Source organism: Mastigoproctus giganteus, chromosome 2 (assembly GCF_048544385.1).
Source record: "Mastigoproctus giganteus isolate SK-2022 chromosome 2, ASM4854438v1, whole genome shotgun sequence".
NCBI classification, from domain to species: domain Eukaryota; kingdom Metazoa; phylum Arthropoda; class Arachnida; order Uropygi; family Thelyphonidae; genus Mastigoproctus; species Mastigoproctus giganteus.
This window is the reverse complement of record NC_143576.1, coordinates 29,925,957-29,950,980: the sequence shown is the minus strand read 5'-3', so window position 1 is coordinate 29,950,980 and position 25,024 is coordinate 29,925,957. Positions and strand designations below refer to the sequence as shown.

At 34.8% G+C, this 25,024-nt stretch overlaps 1 protein-coding gene across 3 annotated transcripts in view; it reads left to right on the top strand.

The window, feature by feature from the left end:
- LOC150089241 (solute carrier family 12 member 2-like) overlaps nt 1-25,024 on the top strand; it is a 544,391-nt gene that overhangs the window by 226,783 nt on the left and 292,584 nt on the right. For all 3 annotated transcript variants that reach the window (XM_090388535.1, XM_090388531.1, XM_090388539.1), the window contains exons 5-7: nt 1,198-1,337; nt 8,592-8,705; nt 20,093-20,204. In XM_090388535.1, the coding sequence (XP_090244661.1) occupies nt 1,198-1,337; nt 8,592-8,705; nt 20,093-20,204 (366 nt within the window). The remainder of the gene's footprint in view (nt 1-1,197; nt 1,338-8,591; nt 8,706-20,092; nt 20,205-25,024) is intronic.

Genomic DNA, 25,024 nt, shown 5'->3' with positions numbered 1-25,024 from the left:
AATTTGCCGCCAATGTCACACTGCTCCAATTTGTGTAGCAGTCTTCCATGTGCAATAGTATCAAAAGCCTTTCTAAGATCCAAGTATATAATATCAAAGTTATTCCCTGCATCCAGTTCTTTTGTGACTGCATCATAGTATCCAATCAAGTTGGTCAGGCAAGACTTCCCCTTAACAAAACCATGCTGTGTCTGAGCTATAACTGAAGTCTTGTCTAAATGATCCTGCAGTGCTTCTTTAACCAGTGCCTCCATTAATTTTCCTGGAACAGAAGTTAAGCTCACAGGTCTATAATTACTTGTGTCAGCCTTTGATCCTCCTTTGTGAATTGGGGTCACATTTGCACATTTCCAGTCTATGGGTACCTCCCCTGAGTCCAAGGAAGCTCTCATAATTATGGCTAAGGGTTTGCTTACTTCCTTTGCTGCCTCCTTTAATATAACTGGATAGATCCCATCCACCCCGGGTGCCTTTCTTGTGTTTATCTTCAACAGTTTCTCCTCCACTTTACTCCCAGTTATTTCAAGATTCTGTAACTTACTGCTAGAGTTGAATACACCTCTGGCATTCCCCTCGCTGAATAAGCAGCTAATTTAAGTTGTTGAACTGAAATTAGTTTAGCAACTTTAATTAGCTGCTAATGCCACATGATTGAAAAAAAGAGTAGATCAGTTTGAAACCAACTACAATTAAGTTATGGAATATATATTTTTATAGTGACTTTATATATTAATCCAAGAAGTTGCCCATTTAAAGTAAATTTTTCCAAATTTTGGAATATAAGATATTAAAGTGATTCAAGGTAATCTGTCAAATGCACTTGTAAATTCTGTCATGCATAATTGCACACTGTTGTGATTTGAACTTCAGAATTTTCCAAGTGTCTGTTACAGACTTTCATATATAGGTCTGCCTCATAGATTACCTGTTTTATGTCAGGCTCACTACAGAAACTCATATACTAGTGACTTGCAATAAAAGATACTGCAGAATAAAAGGATAACAAGGATATTTATAAATTATATATTTTTATATTTATTACTCTCTAATGTTACCATTTATTCCTTTTCAAGAAATAACATTAATTTGTCATTCATATTCTATATGATTAGATTTAAGTTTCAAAAATAATTCATTAGATTTTCTCTCAATGCATTGGAAATTTTATAAACTGCATTTTGTTTTGAATATTTTCAGGTGGTACCTATTATATGATTTCTCGCAGTCTGGGACCAGAATTTGGAGGTGCTATAGGTCTCATTTTTGCATTAGCTAATGCTGTAGCTATTGCAATGTATGTAGTAGGTTTTGCAGAAACTCTCAGGGATCTTCTTGTAGTAAGAAATTATTATATATTAATAAGAAATAATACTGACCTTGCTTGATATCTGTACAGTGCTGATGAATGATAATACTGAATAGCAAAAACTAATCATTTCAATAAAACCATGTACATGTCAGTAAGTAGTAATTTTTATTCTACTTTGAAAATGTATAAAGTACCTTGCCTTTGCCATGTCTGTCCATCTCTCCACAAATAAGAAAGTTCAGTTCCAGTAATTTTAGATTCTGACTTCACTATCCCTTTATTCAGTCTCTTCTATAGAAATTTTACAGATGAAAGTGTTTTTCAGATGGATATTTTGGGCATTATTTGAGTTAGAAAACTTGGATCAACACTAAATTTTCAGTGTATGTTGTTTTGGCCCCAGGAATGTTAATTTATGCACAGTTCTGATTTCTTAGTTTCCCCTTTGCCAAGTTCTTCCCTACAGAAATATTGCTATAAATATGGAACTTTTAAATCTTTCTAAAATTTCAGAACTAATTTAGAAGATTCTCAGGGACCTTTGTACCGAATTTCATGTTGATGATAGGTTAGCCCTTCAGTGGTTACGTGACTTTTTCTAACATCATTACTTATATAGATGAATATTTTTCTGCAATTTAAAAGTCATTTTAAATGACTATTATTCATGAATAAATGACTGTTGTTCAAAGCAACACTAGTGGTGTTACTTTGAACAAGGAATACAGATGTGGATTTCAACATATGCACTATTAGGCTATACATTTTGGAGAAATATTTCTCATACAAATTAATAACTAAGTTGTTCTTTTAGTGGCATATATAGGTAAATTGAAATGGAAATCTAAGCACTTAAATCTGCAATTACAGATGGTTCTCAGATGTTTTGTAGTATTCTTCTTTTTCGGTGAATAAATTGCTGTTCTTATTACTCTGTTAACTTTACACATGCTAACTATAATAAGGATAGTAGTTTGGTCACTGAAAAAGTGAAATAAGAAGTACCATGGAATGTCTGAGAATTATCTGTATTCCTTCAAGAAATTAAAGACAGATATCACTATGCAGGGTGAATTTCAAAGATTTATTATATATAATAATAATAATATATAATCACTGTTCTCCACAATAACTGTATTGCAATTTTTTTACAGTAAAATTGAAGAAACAGTATCTGTAAGTTAGGAAAATGCTAATTTTTGTTCAAGTGCTGCATCATTACCTACTATTTAATATTACCGACTATATGTGCAATTATTGGATGATTGTTTTCTACAGGAGCAGAATGTTTGAGAGGTAACTTAGAGGGAGTAATGCTCTTGATCTTATTATCAGCAGTGATTATTCATGCATTAAGAATCTGCAGATAAAGGAACTTCTAGGTGGCAGTGATCAGTGTACTGATGTGGGATTTACTCAAAGATGTAACTACCATCAGGGGTAAAGGGAAGGATGGCACCTCCGTAGCCAGGTGGGCAGGAGCAGCAGTGCATAGCACATGCTTCTTGATTAGACCGCGAGCCTGTGACCACCAAATACGGAGGATGCAGAAAGGTCAGGGAATGACCACCGCATATCCCCGGAGCAATATGGCCTTAGTTGCTAATGCTCCTAAAAACCAAATAACAAACAAACAAAGGGAAGGATTTTTGCTTTCATAAAAGTGGCTACAGTGGAACCAACTGGTGTTACCAACAGCAAATTCTAAACGGGAAGCATTCAAGGAATTAATCTTGGTAGCTACTATGCTTTTCATACCAACTAAGAAATACTGTTCAAGGTTTAGGCCTAACTTTATGTCATGTGAACTAATGAGACTCGTGGAAAAGAAGAAAAATGCATGGGATGCATATAAATTAACAGGTCTATGGTAGATATAAGCTGGTCTGTAATCAAGTTACAAAGGAGGTTAGGTAGGCAAAGGCAGATTACGAGAAAACTTTAGCGAAGGATGCAAAGAAAAACAGTTGGTTGAGTGGGAGAAAACAGAGTGGTAATCAATGGACACTGCTCTTTGTGGACTAATGTTATTAGTGGAGTCCCCTAGGGGTCTGTATTGGGCCCATTGTTGTTTTCTGTATTTATCAATGATATTGATTTAGATATATCAGGCTTAATGTTCAAGTTTGCAGATGATATGAAGGCTTACAGACTATATGAAGGTTGGTAGGGTCATTAATGACAGTAAGGATGGTGTGCTACTGTAACAGGATCTAGAAAAGTTGGGCTGATAGGTGGCAACTGAAGTTTAACATTGACAAATGCAAAGTACTGCATATGCATAGTAGTAACCCCAGAGTAAAGTACCAACTGTGCATTACTATATTCAGGTAGTGGAGAATGAAAAAGACCTGGGGGTAATTGTGGAGTCAGTTATGAAGTTTTCTGAGCAGTGCAGACCTGTCTGCACTGCTCAGAAATGCAGACTGCTCATGGGGTCTTATCAATGATAGAGGAATTTTTCTACCCGGAATAAGAAGGTGATTATTCCCTTGTATAAGATAATGGTCAGGCTACACCTTGAGTACTGTATACAGGTCTGGAGGACTCATTTTAGGAAAGATGTAGAGTTGCTAGAATGAATACATAGAAGGGAAACAAGATTAGCAAGTGGAATAAAGGGTTGCTGTTACCAAAAAACCGAATTGCGAATTCTGAAACTGCAATTCAGCATTTAGAGACTCAATGCTGATGGGATTCTTTCTCTTGCTCAGATTCTGCACCTCAGGGGGCATAAATTCAAATTGAGGAAAGACGGTTGTAAAATAGGTGTGTGGAAATTTACCTTGAGCCAGTGGGTGGTTGTTTGCTGGAACAAACTTCTATCTGTCATTGTGGAAGTTGACAGCTTAAATTCAAGGCTGAACTAGGCAAATTTTAAAGTGAATGGATAGGTGAAAATGGAACTTTTTTTTTTTTTTTTCCTTTGGCTGATAAGCTTGCTTTCTTGCATTGTATGCCTCTAATGCTACTGCTAATGTTCAGCACAGCAAATATTTACAAAAAAATTTAATATAACCACTGAATGATATGTAGGATTGTTCAGTTTTTTTTTTTTTTGTTTTTTTGTTTTTTTTTCCCTCTTTCATCAGTGAAGATATGATTTTGTTTCAATTGTGAATGATCAAACAATTTATATACACATAGCATGATTGGAGAAAATTCACTAAAAAGCTTTTTCCAGTATCAGCTTCAGCATTGTTGCACTGATTTTCAAAATTATTTAGTTCCAGAGGAGTCAAAAGCCAGCATTAGACCAATGGAGAAATAACCATTGAGCCCACCTTTCCACTACAGTTCCTCTCTTCTGTAATTCATGGTAGTGGTTGAGGTGCACCTATTCAAAATCCTAGCCCAGGATAGCTGATCTAACCCCCCCCCCCCCCCCGCACCAGTGCTGCTGTTATGATCTTTTACTTTCATTAATCCACTCTAGTTTGTTTCCATTGCAACGCTATTGTCACTATCACCTACTTTAATTCTTTTACAATGCAACATAACAAAATTTAGTGAAGCATAAATAAAATAACTGTATGATTACAGTGAACAGGAACATTGGACTTTCGAATTGAAACTGATACTGAAATAAACTGATACTGAAATAATAAGATCAGTATAAAATAACTGTATGATTACACAGCAAACAAGGATGTCACACTCTGAAATTGAAAATAGAATTGTAATGAGAGTAGCTGCATGGATGACTATTTGTTCTCTAGATCAATTTGTGCTCAAAATACTTAGACTACTGGCCCACGGCTGATCACAGATCACATTAGATCTGTGATCAGCTAAGATAGGAAGATATAGAGATCTACATCACTGCAATTGCAAGTACCAGTCAAGGCAACAGTATCTAAATATTCTGAAGGACAGTAGCCTCTATTGAAGGTTTTAAGTAGTACTGTTAAACAGATCTCAGCCTACCCATCACATGAAGTTTTGTTAAACACTTCTTGGAACTAGAAGTTTTAACCCCTAAGGTAGGTTATTTTTTAAGTTAACACACTGGAAATATAAAGCAATGCATTCATTACTTAACATGTTTATTTTAGAACTTAAAATTTTCTAATAATTGCATAATCCTAAAATGTATAGTTTTAAAGTTTATTCTGTTTGATCAAAGAGCTATTTGTTTTTGCTGAGTCATACTGGAAAAGCTTTGATTTTTTTTTTTTTAATTTTTTATTATTTTTTGATTATCACTTTGCATTAGAAAAGTTTCTAATGCAGAGTAATAATAAATATTACTTTGCTAAAAACTTAGTTTAAGGATCTTAAAATAAACCTTAAAGAACATTACTCTAAGTATATTCATTAATGCATGGTAGTTAAGAAGCATGACAAGCCAATTGCTAAGCTTGCTGAGTAAATACAAATATATAAGCAGCTGCAACCAAGTGCTGTTTGTAGATGTAATGTAATAGGTCAGAAGTGCATTTTAATATGTTAAAGCATAATTTCTTAGTAGTGAAAGCATAAAAAGGTTTGTAAGGTGAGATAGTCCACTAGGTATCAGAGGGCTAGTATGCACTCTCTGTTGGTTTTTTTGTCATTTGGACTAAATGAAGTGAAATATAGTGGATTATAGAAAAGCAAAAAACATCTATTTTCCTAAAATACTTAATAGTTCTATAGGTGGCAAGAATAAGAAATAGACAATAGAAAGATATGAGAAGTGAAGGGGAAGAAAGAGCATAAATCAATTACACCATCTGCATGGTTTTCAATGTTTGTAAAATTAATAGCTGTTTTAAACTCAGTTTCTTTTTTTGTGCAGAATTTAGAAATTATATTTTTCTTTCTATCACCTACAGTTTTTCACAAATCACTTAAGTTGATGTCATGAGTTGTGTTATTGAATGTATTAAGTTAGGAGTAAATGCTGGGAATTTGTAGGCTGCCTCCATAGCCAGGTGGACAGGAGCAGCAGTGCATAGTACATGCTTCTTGGTTAGACCGAGGTTCGAGCCCGTGACCACCAAATACGGAGGATGTGGAAAGGTCAGGGAATGACCACCGCATATCCCTGGAGCAATATGGCCTTAGTTGCTAATGCTCCTGAAAACCAAATAACAAACAAACAGCTGGGAATTTGTAAACAAAATATTCACATGTTGTCTTCAGCACTGCCTTCAGTCATTATTTCTTGACCCTGAGAGCTCCATGTAGCAATCTTAATTAGCTTAATCAGTTTATTTTTGACGTTATCGTGTCAAACTTCAAGAAAGTGTTTGAACAATCCAAACTTATGTTGTTATATTTGTAGAAGTTATGTAGTCCTCAAGCAAAGACAAGATACAAAAGAATTTGTAAAAGATGTATATTATGCTTATTTTGGAGTGAAATACAGTGACCAAGATGAACAGTGGGCCCCAAATAAAATTTGCCAAACCGTGTTGAAGTGTTTTACAACACTTGTAAAACACTCAATCAATCTAAGCCAGTACCAGATTAAGGCACAGGTTAGTTGTGCCCTTGCCTGGGGTGCCATTCTGTAAGGGGCACCAAATTTGACAAATCATGGGGGGGGAAATATATATCTTTATATCCTTAGTAAAGGGGCACCGAAAAATCTTTCTGCCCAGGGTGCAAAAATACCTTGGTCCGGCACTGATCCAAGCTCAAGTTTGACAGGCTGAGAATAGAAAATTACTTGTCCAAATAGTCCAAACCAAAAAGCAAATGCCATCACCTGTTGACTATTAGCTGCAATAGAACGTATATCCAAATTTTGAGGCAATATTTATGTAGATATTGACATTTCTCTAACCATATCTCTGATAGTGGAATTACTGGAAAGTGACTTTGTGCTAGTAAGGATCACAATGATAGCAAGGATCAATAAAAGTCAGTAGTTTATTTCTAATATTACTGATATTAGAAATATCAGTAATATTAGAAATATTACTATTAGGCCTACAGGGTGTCCAAAGAATGTTCGTTGAAAATTGATGATTGGTTATTCGAGCAGAAATGGACATTTGGTAACCAATGGGTAAGTTGCATTTGTGATAATTTGGTTGTCATCACAATAGTTCCACATTTTGAAATGTGGGTATATCTGTCTTCATTTACCAACTTTTTTTACCATATGGTCTTTTTATCAAACCTTGTTCTGCATACATGTAAATTAACAGAGTGGGTCAGTAGGTTTTAAGCTTTCAAATTTGGTCTGCATCAAAAAAAATGTTAGCAACTGTTGCAATTAGCATTTTAGTAAAGAAGGAAGCTAGAGGGCTGTAGTGAGCTGCAGCAAAGGAATTAGCTCCCCCAGATGTATTCAGAGTTTTTCAGACTACAGGTCATGCAAATCAGCCCACGAACACATTGATACAGACATAATTATCAGAGATCCCCCCCCCCCCTTTTTTAGTTGGTACTGTATGAGCTTGCTTTTTTGACCCATTACCACTACTAATACAAATACTAATAATACACAATAATAAAATATTGCCGACATTTAGATAATAGTGCACTATATAAATGATAATAACAATAACAGCAATACTATAACAGGTTTTCCTGTAAGTATGGGTCAACTAAAATAAAACTTGCATTCTAAAATGATTGATAGCAATACTGTACTGTTAGGTCTGATCGTCAATGTATATTATATATCTTACAACATATTTGGCATTAGGTGCATCTAGATGCACCTAATGCCAAAGTAGTGGCAAATGCAATAAATCAAGCTTTATACAGCATCAGTAAAAAAAAAAAAAACCTATCCATATCACCTATGCATTCCTTCTAACTGTTTTACTTGTTTTTTCATTAATTTATTCAAACTACCCACATCTACAATTCCAGATGGAAGTTTGTTTCAATATGAACAACAATGAATGAAAACATTTTCCTAGTTAGTAATTAGGCAATATTTATTTAAATATTAAACAAAATAATTTCTGTAATGGAAGCAGATTTTACTAATGATTATAGAAAGGTTAATTAAACAATCAAAAGTTTCAAGATCACTAATCTTGGTTGAATTTCTTCATCAGTGGAATTAGCATAACAGGTTGAATTATATGGATATTGAAAAGATAAAGAATACATAAGTTTCTTTATTTAACATAAACATTGCCGATAGTTTGTATAATGACCCTTTCATTATACAATTCTGCTGGCTAACATCAGACTATTCTTTCACTATATAAGAAACTTTTGATTCTTTATTTTCTCTTCTGTAGTATTTTGAGAAGTAATAGTTATGATTGATTTATATCATGAAATTGTTTTGTCATACATCAGTATATCATATTACTTTTTTATCTTACAGATAAAAGATACATACATAGTAGATGGAGGTATGAATGATATACGAATAATTGGCTGTTGTACTGTTGTTTTTCTTCTTGGTATTGCCATCATTGGAACTGAATGGGAGTCAAAGGTAACAACTTAGTGTGCATGTGTTGTTTATTAATTTAATTTTTGGTTGTTTTTATTATATTATAATAAAGTTCTCTACTTGGCTTACTTCTGATATCTAGGTTATATTATTGCCTGTTCTTAGTGGTATCTATTAATCAAGTTTTTTTCCTCCACCTTGTTTTGGCTTTGGCATATAGATATCTAACTTATATTCAAAAATTAATTCTAAAAAAGTTTGGACTTTTTCTGCCTCTTACCTCCTTTTTCTGCTTGCAACAAAAATGGACACTAAAAATTCTAAAAATCAAACCAGACATGAATTCTATGAGAAGTGCAAACAGACTGCTAGGACAACTCATGGAGTTTTGCCATGATATACAGGAATTTTCCCAGCAGGGATATGGAGATGATTATCCAGTTCTACAAGATGCAAGAAATGATGGAAGAAATTGACCTTATAAAGCATCAGCCAATAGTTTGTCTAGTTCTTCCTTGAATTTTGTCAAATTACCCACTTCTCCAATAACAAATGGAAGTTTATTCCAACAATCAACCATCCACTGGCTGAAGGCAAATTTCCACACATATCCTGCAACCATCTTCCTTCCTTAATTTGAATTTATATCCCTTTCATGTGTACCCTGAGCAAGAGTAAGAATACCAGCAGCATTGAGCTTGTTCAATCTAGCAGAACTGAAGCCTTTCTTGGTAAGGAAAAAAAAAAAAAAACTTTTGTTCCCCACACCCCAGACCACCCTTTTGTTCCCCACACCAATCTTGTTATCCTTCTCTGCACCCTCCAGAATTAAATGACCTCCAGTATTATATGCAGTGCTCAAGATGCAGCTTAACCATTGCCTTGTACATAGTATATAGTGTTGCTTGTCAATCAGCACCAGGGGGAAATTTACCCCAACTCAATTGCCCTGTACAATGGGATAATCATCTCTTTATCCCTGCTAGCAAAATTTGTGTATATCACTGACAGAACCCAATGAGACCTGGCAGCCTGTCTACACTGCTCAGAGGATTTGATATCTGACTGCATAATTACCCCCAGATCTTTCATTTTCCACTACTTTGAGTGTAGTGCCACATGGTGTGTTAATCTGGGATTACTGATACTCATATGCAGTATCTTGCATTTGTCAATGTAAAACTTCAGCTGCCCTTTCTTAGCCCGTCTGCCTAACTTTTATAGATCTCGTTGCAGTGGCTTACCTTGATCATTGTCATTAATCACCCTGCCAATATTTGTATTATCTGCAAACTTAGTTATTAAGCCTGATATACCTTCATCAATATCATTAATTAATATAGAAAACAACAAGGGGGCCCAACACTGACCTCTAGGGGCTCCATTAATAACCACTCCCTATCTTCTCCCGCTCATCCATTCCTTTATCCATAACAGTAACTTGCCCTTAATGCCATACCACTCCCAATTTGTACAGCAGTCTTTTTATGTCTTTATCAGTCTTTGTCTTTTTAGCAGTCTTTTTATGTCTTAGATAACACAGTCTTTATCTTTCAGGGACCTCCCCTGAATTGAAAGGTGCTCTTATAATTATGCCTAAGGGTTTTTGCTTTCCTTCTTTGCTGCCTCCCTTAATATAATTGAATAAATCCCATCCACTCCAGGTACTTTTTTATGTTCACCTTAGATAATTTCTTTTTCCACTTTCCTCTGTTTTAACACAAAACCATTTAGTTCCCTGCTAAAGTTTGTTAAACATCTGGCAAGAATTTCATCTGTGAATGTAGGTATAAAATATCAGCAGGATCATCACCAGTTAAACCATTAAAATATCAAGTGAACTAATGCATTTGAGCCCCTTCCCTCTACTATTAATATAAGAAGTCTTTACTGCTTTATTCTTTGCCAGAAATGTTGTTATCGTCTACCTTAGCTTTCCTAATCTCCTTTTGTGACTTGACTGCTGACTAGTTTATATCTACCTTAGGTTCTATATCACCTGATAATTTATGAATTTATGCTTTTTTTTTTCCTGCTGCAAGTCTCATTAGTCCATCTCACATCCATTTAGGTCTAAGACTGGAATGGTATTTCTTAGTTGATATGAAAAGCTTATTAGCTTCTATGATTACTTCCCTGAATGCTTCCTGTTTAGAATTTGCTGATAGATTTGGTAACATCATCATAGGATTTAAAAACTATATATTAGGCTAAATCTTGAGTACTGTATACAAGTCTGAAGGCCTCATTTTTAGGAAGAATGTTGGAATATGTGCAGAGAAGAGCAAGGAGATTAGTGATAGGAACAAAATGAAGCTTTTAACAGGAAAGGTTTCAATTCTGCAAATTGTATCCTCTGGAGACAGTTACCTGTGAGGAGATCTGATTGAAGTGTTTTAAAACCTTGAATGGATTGAGTAAGCTCAGTATTGATGGAATGCTTCCTCTTGCTCAGACTACGCACACACACGCGCGCGCACATGATTGGGCATAAATTCAGATTGAGGAAGGATGGTTGTGGGATAGATGTGCACAAATTTGCTTTCAGCCAAAAGGGTAGTTGATTGTTGGAACAAACTCTTCTCTGGTGTTGTAGAGGTGAGTAGTTTATATAAATTCAAGGAAGAGCTAGACAAACCATTAGATGGGTTGTACGGGCAGTATGGAAAGTTTTTTTTTTTTTTGACTGATGCTGTATAAGCATCAGGGTGTTCTAAAGGGGAGGGCCAAAGTAGTAGTCCTGGGAATCATTAAGCTTTAATCATCATATAGCAATAAAAAAAAAATATTAAAAAATTTTTCACCCCTGCTTTTTTGTATCATTTGCCATTACTAATACTAATTCTGTCAAAGCTTGTTATCGTAATTGTCGATGTGATCATACATTCCAAATCCCATAAGATACTATAATTGCCAAAAATTTGGCCATTCTCAGACTGCATGCCAAGGGGACGTGGTTAATCCTAATAGTGACTCCAGGCAGGGACCACATACAGGTAGACTGCTGTGTACAGTCACTATCCTGCCTGAATTGTAAAAGTGACCATCCAGTCTAGTCTAAAACCTGTGAGCATTAGAAGATGGGGAATAAAATTCAAAAGCATAAAATAGAAAATAAAGTTACATACCAAGAGGCAAGAAAACAAATTTTGATTAGCCTATCAGAACTAACATATGCAGCCACAGTCTCAATCCCTCTTAACATATCACTTATCGAATGAGCCCAAACCTTACTTCACCATTAATTCCATTTGATTTATAAGTTATTGCTTTTATTTTTGCACATACTCTTAAGTTTTATTAATTTCATATTTATGGCCTTTTATTTATTGCCCAAAATCTTTAGATGGAACTGCTCTTTACATAACTAGGTTTTATTCGTCATCTTCTTAACATACTTTTATATTTTAATTTACAGATTATGTTTTATTTGATTAATAAGTTTTAGCGCCTTTCTATCTACATATCATAGAAATCAGCAGTAGACAGTCTAAGTAGTAGTAAGGATCTTCAGAATTCAAAACAGTTATGATTATTGGTTGCAATAGCAGTTAATTAATTGGTGCTTCCACTTTCTGAAGTGGACATTAGCAGATGCCTCTGTCTTATGTTAATTGATCAATGTAAATTGTAAATTTTTTTTTTCTCTAAATTCTTTCCTCTCCTTACATATTTGATGTATTTAACACACACACACACACACACACACACACACACACACACACACACACACACACACACACACACACACACACACACACACAAATAGATTATTGATTATATTATCTGCCATGTTTTTTAAAGAACAGAATTGAAAGGTAATCATTTTTGACAGATCTCCCTACCACTTGGTCATAGCTGATTGCTCATTATCAGTAACAAAATTACACTGGGAAACAAAATTGTTTCCCAGTGTTAGTGACATTTGCCAAATGAACCCAAAACTGAGTGAACTGAGGAGCCACATAAACAACTGATATAAATTGTCTGCCTAGATCAGAAGACCTAAAAAAAAAAGAGACCAAAGACTTGAACTGAATTAAATCACTGCCGAAGTTATTATACACAACTCGCTTGTAAAGTTTCAATAACTTGTTTACATTAGTTGTTAGATTCAGAGCACGTTGTTAAGAAAACTGTCTGGAATCCAATATCTGCTTGTTTCAGAAACAGCATTACAGTGTGTGTGTTTTAAGCTGTTATTGTTGTAAGGATTTTATAGTGCAAAAGCCACACAGGCCATAATGTGCCTGTCTTATGATAGTGTATTAAGTATCAAAGCAACTCAGACTGTGAGACATCAGTATATTGTGTCTATAAATTGCATACATGTATTCCATAATTGATGTTTCCCAGATAAAAACCTAGGTTTCAAGGAGATAAAACTCTGCGACCCTCACCTGAGAGAGACGGCCGCCTCCTTAGCCAGGTGGGCAGGAGCAGCATTGCATAGCACACGCTTCTTGATTAGACCAGGGTTCAAGCCAATGACCACCAAATACGGAGGATGCGGAAATGTCAGGAAATGACCACTGCATATCCCGGAGCAATATGGCCTTAGTTGCTAATACTCCTAAACAAACAAACAACCTCACCTGAGACAGACCAACTTGGCCATGGAAGCATCTGATATTTATTGACTTGAAATTGGTGACATGTGGACTACTGATGAACTGGGTATTTGAATGAAATTCATTCTATTCAAATTCTCAGGCACAACTTTTCAAATATCTCTTAGATTCAAAATTTTTTATTATATAAGGACTTTAGGGAATTTTTAAAAAGTCAGAAAAAATGTTGGCTGTTTTTAGAAGCACTTGCATACACGAGCAAACATTTTCAAAAATGAAAAATATAAAAGCAATTTCGCTCAGAAATTGGCTCTAATGACTTTTTCTTCACCACTTACACAACTTTCCAAAGATATCTGTGTTTTTCAAAATCTGCATAAATAACAAATGGAATTGTTGTTAATGGGTGATTATAATTTTTGAAAAACATCGAATCAGTTTCAGGCATCTTAACAATTTACAGACTGGTTTGTGTTCTTCAAAGTCCTATTACAGTAGAACCCTATTAAGATGTTTTCCGAGGGAGTGGAGGTTAGAACTTCTTACAAATGAAAAGTTCTTAGAAGGGAAAATGATCCAAGGCTATGAAATATTAACTATACATATAAAAATGAAAATATACTCATATATAAGTTAGATGATTTTTAAGTACTATTTCAGAATTTATAAATATTTTGCTCTTCCCATGGAAAACATTTTTAAACTGATGATTTCTAATTTCTTAATATTCTGCTCACTAAACTCATTACGAAATACTCATTACCAAGTTGGAAGGATGAACTCCAACTTGTTCATCCTTCCAACAGTAACCCTTCATATTAGAAAAATATAATATACAGTGAAACTTCTAACGGACATCTCTCTCTACAACGGACATTATCAAATTCCTCAACTCACCTCCATTGGTTTTAACGTGTTTGCAGCTTCTGTCTAACCGACATTCTCTGTAACGGACGCGGACAGGCAATCTGCACTGTTTCGTTTAGATTAGCACTTAATTTGATCTCCCCATAACGGACAGCGGGCGAGCTCAGGGCCCTTTTTCTAGGAACGTTTCTTCCACGTATTGCCTCAATACGTGTGTTTATTTTCTATTTCCAATTCTCTGAATTTTATCAAGGTTTACGTCGCGGAATTTTAAGGCACGTGTAAAACTTCTGATGAATTCAGTGTGTGCAGGGGGTGGAATATGGTCGGCCTTTCGTCTTTTCAGTTTCAGTTTTGTTCAGTGTCGTGTGAAGTGCACAATGTCTTCTCGTAAACATTTAACTTTAAAAGATAAAGTCGAACTCATTAATGCGTATGATCGGCAAAAAAATAGTGTTCGCAATCTCGCTGCAAAATTCAAAATCGGGATGACGCAGTTAAGCGACATCCTAAAGAAAAAAAAAATGAACTGCTCAAACAATTTTAGCAACACAGAAAATCAGGTTCAAAAATCATTCCCGAAAACTGTTGGACTTCAAATTTGTCGCGCACGTGCTAAAAAAAATTCCCATTAATGGGCCTATTATTAGGGAAAAAGCTTTGGGGGTTGCGAAATCTATGGGAGTAAATGAGTTCAAAGCTTCTGTGGGATGGCTAGACAAGTTCAAAACTTGGCATAAAATTTCTTGGAAAACCGTAAGTGGTGAAGGTGGATCTGTTGATACTGGGGTTGTAACAGAGTGGACTGTCAAATTGGAAGATTTATGTCGTGATTTTTAAGCTAAGGATATTTACAACTGTGACGAAACAGGGTTGTTTTTTTAAAGCTCTTCCTGAAAAAACAATGAGTCTAAAAAACGAAAAGTGCCAGTGTGGAAAAATTTCTAAGGAACGCTTGACTGTACTATTGTGTACAAATATGCTGGGAGACTTTGAACAACCTCTTGTTATAGGAAACCCACAAAATCCTCGTTGTTTCAAGGGCATAAAGTTGAATCTTTTGGATGTTGACTGGAAGTCTAATAAAAAAGCGTGGATGATACAAGATATCATGAGCGAATGGATAAGTCACTTTAACCAAAACACAATTCGTCAAAACAGAAAAATTATTCTTTTCATGGATAATGCTGGATCTCACTCGCACATTGAATTGTCCAACATTCAAATCATTTTTCTGCCACCAAACACATCAGCAGAGTGTCAGCCCTTGGTCAAGGGATAATAAAAAATTTTAAATTTCACTACAAAAAACGTGTTTTAAGATATCTCATTGCAAACATGAACGATGTAACATGTGCGAGTGACCTTGCAAAGAAAATCAGCATCCTAGATGTGATTCAGTGGATTTCCTCTTCAGTAAACGCAATTAGAAAACAAACTGTCGTGAACTGTTTTGTAAAGTCTGGCTTCTCAAACGCAAAAATTGAAGTTGTGAACAGCAATGTGGAGCACCAAGAAGAACAAGAACTTCAACATCTATTGATAATGTACAATACTTCCGCTACAAGTGACCCTGGCTACAAAGATATAGACTCAAACCTCACTACAGAAGATGGTGCTCTAGATATCAACGACATTATCATCGATATTTTTCAAGAAGTTCCTCATAAGGATGAAAAAATGGAAGGAGGTCATTCTGTCGAAGAACATATTAACGACGAACCACCGATGAAAATAGAAGAAGCACTCATACAAATCAATCGTTCAAAAATGTTTTTCGCCGTTGAAGAAGATACTGAAGGACTTTCGATGGTTTCTTCACTCCAAACAAATGTTGAAAACAAAATTATCAGCTGGAAGAAGGTGCAGAAGAAAATAAGTGATTACTGTGTGTATTTTTCTTAAGATAAAGTCATAATATGCATAGCACAATTGTATGTATTTTATTTACAAAAATATTGTGCAAAATCTGTATATAATTTAATTTAATTTTACATTAAACGTTTAACGATTTTTCTTTATCTCTTGTGTATGTAATTGTATATTATTTACAAAAATATTGTTCAAAATCTGTATATATTTTAATTTAATTTTACATTAAACGTTGAACGATTTTTCTTTCCTTTTTTTTTTTTCTTCCTCAGACTTCTTGTTAGCGGACACTTCTCTCTAACGGACACACTTTCATTCCCCATGGCTGTCCGTTAAAGGGAAGTTTCACTGTAATTAGTACAATCAGTATAATTAATATTTGTAGTGTTAAAATAAAACTGCCAGAGGGATAAATAATAAGGGCCAATACGGTAGATAAAGAAAAATATGGTTATTCTTTAAAGAATTACCAAAAATACTAATAGCAATCTGCAGAAATTAAGTATTATAAATTCAGTTTTCAACATACCTTAAAAGGTCATAATTAGAATAAGACTTTCAGCAACAATCCACTAAATAATTCAGAACTGTTCAGAACCATTGTAACTTAACAAAAGGTGCTTCACTGTGCTTCAAGTGGTTGACGCTATCTAATTATGGACATTGATGAAAACAATTGCAATATGTCACTTCCATTATATCAAAATGTTTATACTAAAAAATGTTTTAGGGCTGAAAGCCTCAGACTATTGAAAATTCACTAATTGAACAAGTTAGTGCACACATCATGTTAGTTCGCAGTAAATCGCCGAAGTAGGTGAAATGGCATCATTTTGGTTATGTCTCATATTGCGAATGCCTTCATAATGAGTTGCCCTGATATTGCACTACCTCGAATAAGCAACACTTCACCAATGGAGAAGGCTAATGTTGCTTATTGTCTTGGTGCATACCACCACCATAACCACCACTCCTGGGTGGTATGCACCGAGGCAGTGCAATATCAAGGCAATACATGGAGTTCACAATATGAGATGTAACAAAAATGATGCTGTTTTGCCTACTTTGGTGATCTACTACGACCTAAAATGATGCTATGCACTAACTTGTTTGATTACCAAAATCTTTATTGTTTATTTTTTTAATATTAAAAAAATAATTTCTATATTTAAAAAATGTATTAATTGAGAAAACATTATTATAATAATACACTGTGTATTCTTTATCATATACTTTTTATGCAGGAAAGCTTTTTACCCAATAAACTTATGTGGGGAAAATAATACATTACAATATATAGAGTTGATAATGAGAATTAAGAAACCAAACCTAGTATAGGGGAAACTTATGCAGAAATTTCTTATCCAGATTCTACTGTACATGTTTTAATTTTTCATCTGAATAAAAATATTTTAAACACATCACATTTTTTCCTTGTGATTATTCACCTGTGAAATACTAATCTTGACATATTTTTTATCTAACAATAATGTTCTTTAATTAGCTGAAGGAAGGAATTTTCATAGGTCCTCAAATAAGAAAGCACCTAAAAGATGAATTTCAAAGAAATCTGAATGATGTTGAACTGGCTGCATGGAGATCTTTCAAGGCTGTGGTACACTGATTCCTCGGAAAGAAAAAAGAAGAGAACTATGAGCAACTAGTGACGAACTTGCTGAAATGTTACAAGAACGTGGGGTGCCAAATGTCATTGAAAATGCATTTCCTTCATTCCCATCTGGATTTCTTTCCTGAGAACTTAGCATATGTCAGTGATGAACAAGGAGAGTGCTTCCACCAGGACGTATATGCAATGGAAAAACGATACCAAGGTCGCTGGGACTCGGCCATGATGGGAGATTACTATTGGTTCCTTAAACGGGAAAGCAGGCTGGAGCATAAAAGGAAACCATTGAGTGGGAAACATGTCTAAGTAACTAACATATATTGTGTGTAATAATTACAACCATATATGCCAAGTACAGAGGATGCTGAAAGGTCAGGGAATGACAACCGCATATCCCAGAGCAATATGGCCTTAGTTGCTAATGCTCCTAAAACCAAATATCAAACAACAAACAAACAACCATGTATGCTGATATTGTATAAAAATAAGGAATTTAAAAAATGCTTATCTTTTGATGTAGACGTGACAGAAGTAAAAGATTGATATTTTCATAATCAGGACATTAATTTTGTTCAGAATAACCAACTTTCATTCCAGAGGTATGACAAAAAAAAACTGTTGGGTAGTTATTTAAGCTGCATAGTTTGGAAACTGCATTGTGGTTTTTATCTGATTGAGGCATTTAAGGGCTTAATGCTTGATAATGGAGACATAATAATAAGAGGGATATATAAGAAAATCAGAGAGCTCGTACAGTTTAAAATTGGATTAGATAAATATTTTGAAGAAGTTGATAAAATATAAAACTACTAGGAAGCAATTTATCTCATTCTTTTTCTGTTTTTAAAATTTTTTATTTTTTATTATTCTTTATTTATTGTTTCCTTTTTTGACAGCAGATTCTACATAAACTTTGCTTTTTAGTACTAATTTTGCAGCAGAGTTGTTTGAGAATTGTTTGATCAGTTTTTTTCTTTTGTGAATGTAATTTTTCTTAACATTAAAAAAAAAAAAAAAGGTAAACTCCAGCCATTATCAACCCACTGCAGGATGGAAGCCCCCTCAACAATTCATGCTGAGAGACATGGACCATAATCTGCCACGCTGGTTGTTAGATCGACCGTATTTAGCAGTCAGGGGCTTGAACCCCGGTCTATTCAAAGAGCGTGTGCTATAGCACTCCCGCTCGTGACCACTTGGCTACGGAGGCCGGTTATAACTTATGAATGGAATAATAGATTCATTGTGCTTCGGTTTGTCCAATCTGAATTGTTCATTGATACATTGAAATCAAATTTAACAGTTATTCTGTTATGTGACAGAAATGTGCCCACCAAATCCATTTACACTACACTTTACACGAATATGTAATAAGAAAATTTGGAGTGGCTTTTAAAATGTACAGAGTACACTAAGTACATTTGGCATCTTTTCAGTGATATTCATTTTGTAACTTTCTTTTTTCAGATAGTTGAACTGTACAAAATACTGCTGCTTTTTATGCAAGTGGGATAATTGACCTGGAATTTAAGTTATGATGGCAAGGATCTGTTTAGAAATATGCTTAGTTTCTAGTCCTGCTTCATCATCTTTTGGTGCACAAATTTGATATGAAAAAGCCTCTAGAAGTCTTTTTCATACCATCAAGAGGAACAGACCCAACTTGTGTACCCACAGAAGGTCAAGCAAACAGGGGCCATATAAGAACTTTTTTTTTTTCCACTTAAGCCTGGAAAAGCAGACCAAAACTTAGATAATTTATTAATTCTTTCAAAAATTTGTACTATTTTTAAATAAATAGGTAAAAGATTTTTTGTGTTAAAAAACATGCAAGCACAGCACAGTAATTACAGTGATGCATAAAGAAGGCTTTTCAACATCCTTTACATCCAGGAACACTTTCCTTCAACCATTTTTCACTGAAAGATTTAGTTTTATTGTTGTCATAGGATTCATTCCCTACCAAACTTAAACTGTTATTGGTTTTACTGTTGTGTGTGTTTTTTAAATAAAATAAAAATAAGGATGTTTTTCACAGGCCTGAAGAGATAAATGTCAGAAGCATCTAACTCAAGATGTGTGAAAGTTGGGCATGCACTTCCGATCTGCAGTGGTGACACCATTGCAGTCAGTGAACAGATGGAAGAATGAGTTTGTCTTATTTGAACTGATTGCACCAAAAACACTTGCTGACAGTTGATGAATTCAGTGGGCTTGTTCCCTTTAACATGCAGAATTTGGAAGCTGGGTACACTTCTTCAGTTGTCCATCTTCAAGATATGAGCAATTTTGATATAATAATTTAGTATCAAAAAAGGTATACAATATCCTGTAATGATTCACTATGGAAAGGGCACTGTTTTTCCTCAGAAACAGCGTCACCCCTACCTCTGTTACCTTTATTTTACTTTTTCAAAGTCCCTCATATAACATTTATGAATATTATTATTGTAAGTTTATTGCTTTTTTTTTTTCTTTCCTTTTTATTATAGGCTCAGTTAGTGCTGCTTGTTATTTTAGTAATTTCTATGGTCGATTTTGTGGTTGGATCTTTCATTCCCCCAAATGAAATGCAAAAGTCTCAAGGTTTTATTGGTTGGAGCAGTAAGTATATTGTTTATATATTTTGTTCTGTATTCAGTATATACTTAATTGTTTTTAATGTGGCATACCTAGATCTGCACAGGTTGCTCTTGAATGTATCCTTCAGATTAGTGTTTATATCTCATGTTGGCTAAATATGGAAAGATGAAGAATGAAGTTAAAGTACATTAAAACTTAAGTTGGAAAGAATTCCATCTTATTTAATAGAAGAAGAGTTATTTTGAAGAAAAGCTACTGATGCATTTCATTTTTCCTTTTTACTTGAGGGAGTAAATTTTAAGACAGTAGAGCTGATCAAATCAGTAGGGAGAATGTTTAGTATTAATATTAAAATGCTATAATGATGCAAGAAAGTAATCAAATTTGTACCTGTGCTGGGGGGGGGGGGATAAGAATGGTAAACAAGCATTATAGTGCTTTTGAGGGAGACTATTCCCAAAGATCGATAAAAGCAAGGTCCTCCTTTTTTGGGGTTTTCATATTTCTTCAATATTTTTTGCATGCTATTAAAGAAAAATCAAGTGTTTTGAGAGTATTTATGTATTAGTTGGAGAAATTTGAGCTACTGGAAATGGAAAGTTTTTGAAAAGTTTTTCCATTTTATTGACCTAATTAGCATATTAAATAGTCCATAAATAGCCTTATCCTAGTCATGTTCGTTAGTTTATTTTCGAATTTAGCTAGAAATTAAGTTATTACTTAGTATATATAGAACCTTTATCTGTGATTTGCCACGAATATCATATCTAGTAACTCAGTAGTGTAGTTTGTGGTAGGAGAATTCTAGTGTCTTCATAGTATCAACTATTAAGATAACTAGGTGATGAAAGTTTGATTCACATAGGTTGGCATTAATAGATAATTTTATTAGCTATTATAATTAACAACTTTATGCTAGACCATTATAACTTGTAAACTTGATAAGGTAATACATATTACATTATACTCAATAAAATAATACATGTAGCATAAACTCGACAAAGTAATATATATTTAATAATATAAATATATATGTTATCATAATATGTTTTAATGTATTATTGCTGCATAACTGGTACATAGTGTTATTATTGTATTATATTAGTGTAGTATTCTCAATTAAATTGAATTTGAATGGAAATCATTCCTCAGAGCAGCAAAGCATTCCAGTGGAGGGATGTCTTTGTATTCAATGTAGTGTGTGAGAATATTTGACGGCAACTCAACAGAGGGATACCCTTGAAGTTGGCAGCCCCATCGGGATCTCAGCTGGCCACCTCACCCCCACAGCTTTGACATCAGGCAAGATAGTGGCAATGCAGAATGTGCTGGTGTAGCTATTATGCAAAAAGGATAGGTGGAATATAATCCGTATGTCTGCCAGGGGTAAAAGTTGATGTTGTAGAGCAGATATCATCCTTTAAAGGCACAAAGAGTGATGATATTGTTGTAGTCATTGGCACTAATGACATTGTGAGTAAGAGATTGGATGATTTATTTAACAAGTACAGAGGAATGTTGAGAAAAAGTCACAAGATAGGATTGAATTTGAAAGTGTCTGAAATTCTGCTACATGATGAGAGCCTTGTCAATCAATTTGGCCTTAGAGAGACTGTGTGAAGTTCGTTGGGTATAAAGATCTTTTTCTCCTAGTGGTCTGTGCTTGTTAACAAGAGAGAGACTCTGTATCCCATCCCTGCTTCTACAGGGATGGTATGCACTTAAATACAAAGGGTACAAGAATATTTCCTGATGCTATTGAGGAGACTTTACTTGGGTCTGAAAACTGTTAGCTTGAGGAAGTTTGCGGAATAATTGTTAATCAATTATTCTGTAAATAATTGCAGACAGAAATAAAAGTGATTCTTGCCCTACTTCAATTGGAATTTGCAGCAGCTCAGAAAGCAAGGTACTGGGGATTTCAAGGTCTATGGTGGGTTATCATGGAACAAGGAAATACATGGGCTGTGTTAGGGTAACTAAGAGCAAGAACAGGTGCATGTATACTTGCATGTACACCAATTCTAGGAGCTTAGTAAATAAATGATGGTTTTGAAGAGCTGAACAAGTCATCAAATAAAGACATTGTGAGGATATCAGAGACATGGTGTCACTCAGATATAAGGGATTCAGATTTGTGTGACATAAGCACTAGGAAAACAAAAATTAGGGTAGGAGTGTATCATAAGCCAAATGACTGGGATTAGTACAACAAACAGCTCTACAGAGAAATAGTGGGCTAGTAAATCTGAATGGCTTATAATGGGGATTTTAACTTTCCAGATATTGACTGGAACTTGTGGATTGGTCACTCACATACTAACAAGACTTGTAGCTTTATTGGATGACTGTTTTCTAGAGCAGCATTTGTTAGAGAGGCAATAACAGTGAGCAGTACAGTTGAGCTGATTATCAGCAGTGATTTATGTATTAAGAATCTGCAGGTAAAAGAACCACTAGGTGGCAGTGATCAGTGTATTGATGTGGGATAAGGGGGAAAGGTTTTTACTTTTGTAAAAGAAACTACAGGAAACTAGGACAGTTTTTAAATTCTGTATAGTGGGACCAACAACAAATGCTAAATAGGAAGCATTCAGGAAATAATCATATAAGGTATTAGGCTTTTTATATAAATGAAGAAATATGGTGTTAGGCTTAGACCTAAATGGATGTCAGATGAACTATTGAGAAAAGTGAGGAGAGAATGCATGGGATGTGTATAAATTATCAGGTGATATAGAAGCCTATGGTACTTATAATAGTAGTCTGTAATCAAGTCACAAAGGGAGTTAGGCAGATTGAGTTATGAGAAGTCTCTGGCAAAGAATCGAAAGAACAGCAACAAAGACTTCTCTGCTTATATTAATAGTAGAAGGAAGAGGTTGAATCAGATCACTTAATGACAATGTATTAACTGTTGATTATCCTGCTTACATTGCTGAGAATTTGAATAGGTATTTTGCATCTACATTCACACATGAGGAATTCTTTAGGGGAGAGAGATGCTACAAGTTTATCAAACTCTAATGGGATGCTAAATGATTTTGTAATAACCGAAAGGAAAGTGGAAGAGAAATTGTTGAAGCTGAACATAACAAAAGTACCTGGGGTGGATGGAATCTCTCCAATTATATTAAGGGAAGCAGCAAAAGAGGTAAGCAAACCGTTAGCCATAATTATGAGAACATCCTTGGATTCAGGGGAGGCCCCTGTAGACTGGAGATTTGCAAATTTAACCTAAATTCATAAAAGGGATCAAAAGGTGACACGAGTAATGACAGATCTCTTAGCTTAACATCCGTTCCAGCAAAAATAATGGAGGAATTGGTTAAAGAAGTATTGCAGGACCATCTAGCCAGGAATGTAATTATGTCACAGCATGGATTTGTTAAGAAGTTATTTTGCCTAACAGATCTGATTGGATACTATGATGCAATGACCAAGGAACTGGATGCAAAAAGTAATATTGACATCATATACTTGAATTTCCAGATGGCTTTTGATACTGTTGCACATAAACTGCTGTGCAAACTGGAGCAATATGGAATTAAGGGTATATTATTGCTATGGATAAATGTGAATTGTTGAAGAGGCTTCCATCCTGCAATGGATTGATAATGGCTGCAGTTTACCTTTTACTGCTATGGATAAAGTGATGGTTGAGTGGAAGAACACAGTGATTGTCAATGGGCACTGCTCTTTGTGGACTAAAGTTAATAGTGGAGTACCCCAGGGTTTGGTGCTAGGCCCATTGTTTTCAATATTTTTTTTATGATATTCATCAAGGTATATCAGGCTTAATGCCTAAGTTTGCATTAATACAAAGGATGGTTAATGATAATGACCAGGGCAAGCTACTGCAACAAGATCTAGGAAAATTAGGTTGCTTGGCTGAGAAATTGCAGTTGAAGTTTAACATTATCATATGCAAGGTACTGCATATCCTAGAGCAGTAGTAAATGGCAAATGATGCAAGAAAACAAGCTTATATAGCATCAGCCAAAAAAACCCAAAAAACATGCACAGTTCACACATCCCTACCCTCCAAGAACTTGTCTAGTTCTTCCTTAAATTTATTCAACCCATCTACTTCCACAACAAAAGATGGAAGCCTGTTCAAACAGTCAACCACCTACTGGCTGAAGGAAATTCCACACATCTATCCTGCACCCATTGTTCCTCAACTTGCACCCATTGTTCCTCAACTTAACCCATAGGCATCAAGTGGCCCAATGTGGTGATTCAACTCCTTCCTTCTACTGTTAATATAAGTATAGAAGTCCTTACTGTTTTTCTTTGCCAGAGACTTCTCAAAATCTGCCTTAGGCAAGCTAAGGCAGATTTTGAGAAGTCTCTGGTTGAAAGTTAGGGAGATGTTGCCTAACTTTCATGACTTGATTACAAACTAATTTATATTTACCATAGGCTTCTGTATCACCTGATAATTTATATGCATCCCACGCACTTCTCCTCTCTTCCACATGTCTCAATAGTTCATTTGACCAACTCTTGAATAGTTCATTGATATGAAAAGCCTAGTAGCTTCTTTGATTACTTCCCTGAATATTCCCATTTAGAATTTACTATTGGTAACCTCATCAGTTGGTGCCACTGTGCAGAATTTAAAAACTGTCTGAAGCCACTGTAGTCTCTAAGTTGGTTGTTTGTTGGTTGTTTTGTTGTTTATTGGCGCATTGACAAAGCAGATCATAGTGCACCAAGTCTCTAAGTAACTTATCAACTACTGTGGTACTACACTCAGGCTATTGAAAAATGAAAAGATTGTGGGGTAATTGTGCAGTCAGATATGAAATTCTTCGAATAGCATTAGCATTAGTAGA